This window comes from Sinocyclocheilus anshuiensis, unplaced genomic scaffold (genome assembly GCF_001515605.1).
Source record: "Sinocyclocheilus anshuiensis isolate Anshui unplaced genomic scaffold, SAMN03320099.WGS_v1.1 scaffold106, whole genome shotgun sequence".
NCBI lineage: Eukaryota > Metazoa > Chordata > Actinopteri > Cypriniformes > Cyprinidae > Sinocyclocheilus > Sinocyclocheilus anshuiensis.
The window spans coordinates 107,545-109,559 of record NW_015542347.1 but is presented as its reverse complement, the minus strand read 5'-3'; the positions used below and the strand labels follow the sequence as shown (position 1 = coordinate 109,559).

At 31.0% G+C, this 2,015-nt stretch overlaps 1 protein-coding gene across 2 annotated transcripts in view; it reads left to right on the top strand.

Moving 5' to 3' along the window:
• LOC107691409 (probable ubiquitin-conjugating enzyme E2 W-B) overlaps positions 1 to 2,015 on the top strand; it is a 14,518-nt gene that overhangs the window by 1,111 nt on the left and 11,392 nt on the right. For both annotated transcript variants that reach the window (XM_016489982.1, XM_016489983.1), the window contains exon 2: positions 191 to 282. In XM_016489982.1, coding sequence (XP_016345468.1) covers positions 191 to 282 — 92 coding nt within the window. The remainder of the gene's footprint in view (positions 1 to 190; positions 283 to 2,015) is intronic.

Sequence of the window (2,015 nt, the reverse complement as noted above, 5' to 3'; positions counted from 1 at the left end):
ATAATATATATATATATATGTCCAAAACTAAATGCTTACTTTACTTGGACGTTATTTATTATTTATATATTATTTAATTAGGTATTGTTTATTTATATCTATCTATCTATCTATCTATCACTAAATATAAAATTTTACACAATCTTTTCTTTTCTTTTCTTTGTTTAATACTTTGTCTGTTTCTCAACAGAAAAGGTTACAGAAGGAACTGCTAGCCTTGCAGAATGATCCGCCTCCTGGAATGACCCTAAATGAGAAGAGCGTACAGAACACCATCACACAGTAAGACCGTCATTTCCCGACTCTTCGTTTAATCTTATACCCGTGTGTGTGATCACGGTGTACTTATTAACAGGCTAGCTTTCTCAGGCCATCCTGTATCAGGGACTGTCACAGGGGAAACATGTTAAAGCACACTGACTCATTGTTATTACGTGTTATTCATTGTTGTCATGTTAAACCTGGAAAACTCTCGCCCATTGTGGGCGTTGTTTTTTACAAAATTTATTTATTATATATTTTTTTTAAATGTTATCAATTTTAAAACTTTTCCCATTTGGTGTCATTTGTAAGGCTGCTCTGCCCGATGTATAGAATGTCTGCTCAGACTAATCAAAAATTAAAGTTGTCAGCTCGAGAGGCTAGTATTTCTGTAACAAACCTTACTGACCTCTTTTTGGCCCGTGCATGTGTTTGTATCCATTTCTGGAAATATCTAGCAGTCTTTTATGGGAAAAAGCTGTCACAAGGCAAAAAAGTTCCATCACATTGCTCCACAAAAGGATTGCCTAACTGAATCTGCGTATAACCAATCTTGTGCTCAGTGGTGTGTGGAGTTACGTCAGAAATTGGAAAAGAGCTGTCTTTACACGTTTTTGTCTTTCTGTGTAGAAGTAATGAAAATAAATGATTGATATATTTACTTGGTTTCAGAGAGCTAAACTTTGACAGCCAAGGGTTATAAAAATAACATTTATTTTATGTAACTCTGGTTGGTATTGTGGGAACACCATGCAACTTAGTTTACTATTTATATTCAGGAGCAGCTTTGTAGCCTTGTCTTGGTACATATTTTGTCAAAGAAATGTCAGATATGTGTTACCAGTTTAGCAGCTTGCCAGACGTGTTTGTCCGGAACTAATTGGTCTTTGTGTTCGTTGTAGTCCATCAAGTTTTTTTGAAGGAGATTAGTCAGATATGTTAGATAGGAGGGCAGTGGTTTAGGTTTAACCTAAATATGAACTATTACTCTAGACTTTCTCTTAGTGTCTCCACTCACGTGAAGTAATATACTACAGGTCATAAGTTTGGAATAATTAATATTTTTGTGTTTTTTTTCTTATGTTCACAATAGATGCTTTTTATTTATTTATTTATGTATGTATTTAATTATTGTTTAAATTGAAGATACAATAAAACAGTAATATTGTGAAATAATATTTCAGTTTAAAAGAACTGTTTTCTATTTTAATATATTAACATTTATTTTAATTTATTCTTGTCTTGACAAAGCTGAATTTTCAGCAGCCATTACTCCAAGCTTCAGTGTCACAGAAATCATTCTAATATGATGTTTGGGTGGAAATCACGATACTTTTTTTTTTCTTTGCCGAATAGAACATTTAAAACAGGATTTATTTGAAATTCTATCGAAAAGTAAAAATAAATAAAAATGATTCGTTTTTTCAAAACTTACCCCAAATTTTTGAATGGTAGTGTATCACTATAGTAGTTTCCATATTTTTTTATTCATCAAACAATCCTGAAAAATAAAATGAATCACAGTTTCCACAAAAATCAAAAAAAGCAGCGCAACTGTTTTTAACATTGGTAATAATAATAAATGTTTCTTGAGCATCAAATCATCATATTAGAATGATTTCTGAAGGATCATGTGACACTGAAGAAAATTCACTTTTGCAAAAACAGGAATAAATTCAATTTTAAAACTATTAAAATAGAACACAGTTCTTTTACAATTTAATAATATTTAAAAATACAATATTTGATTTTAT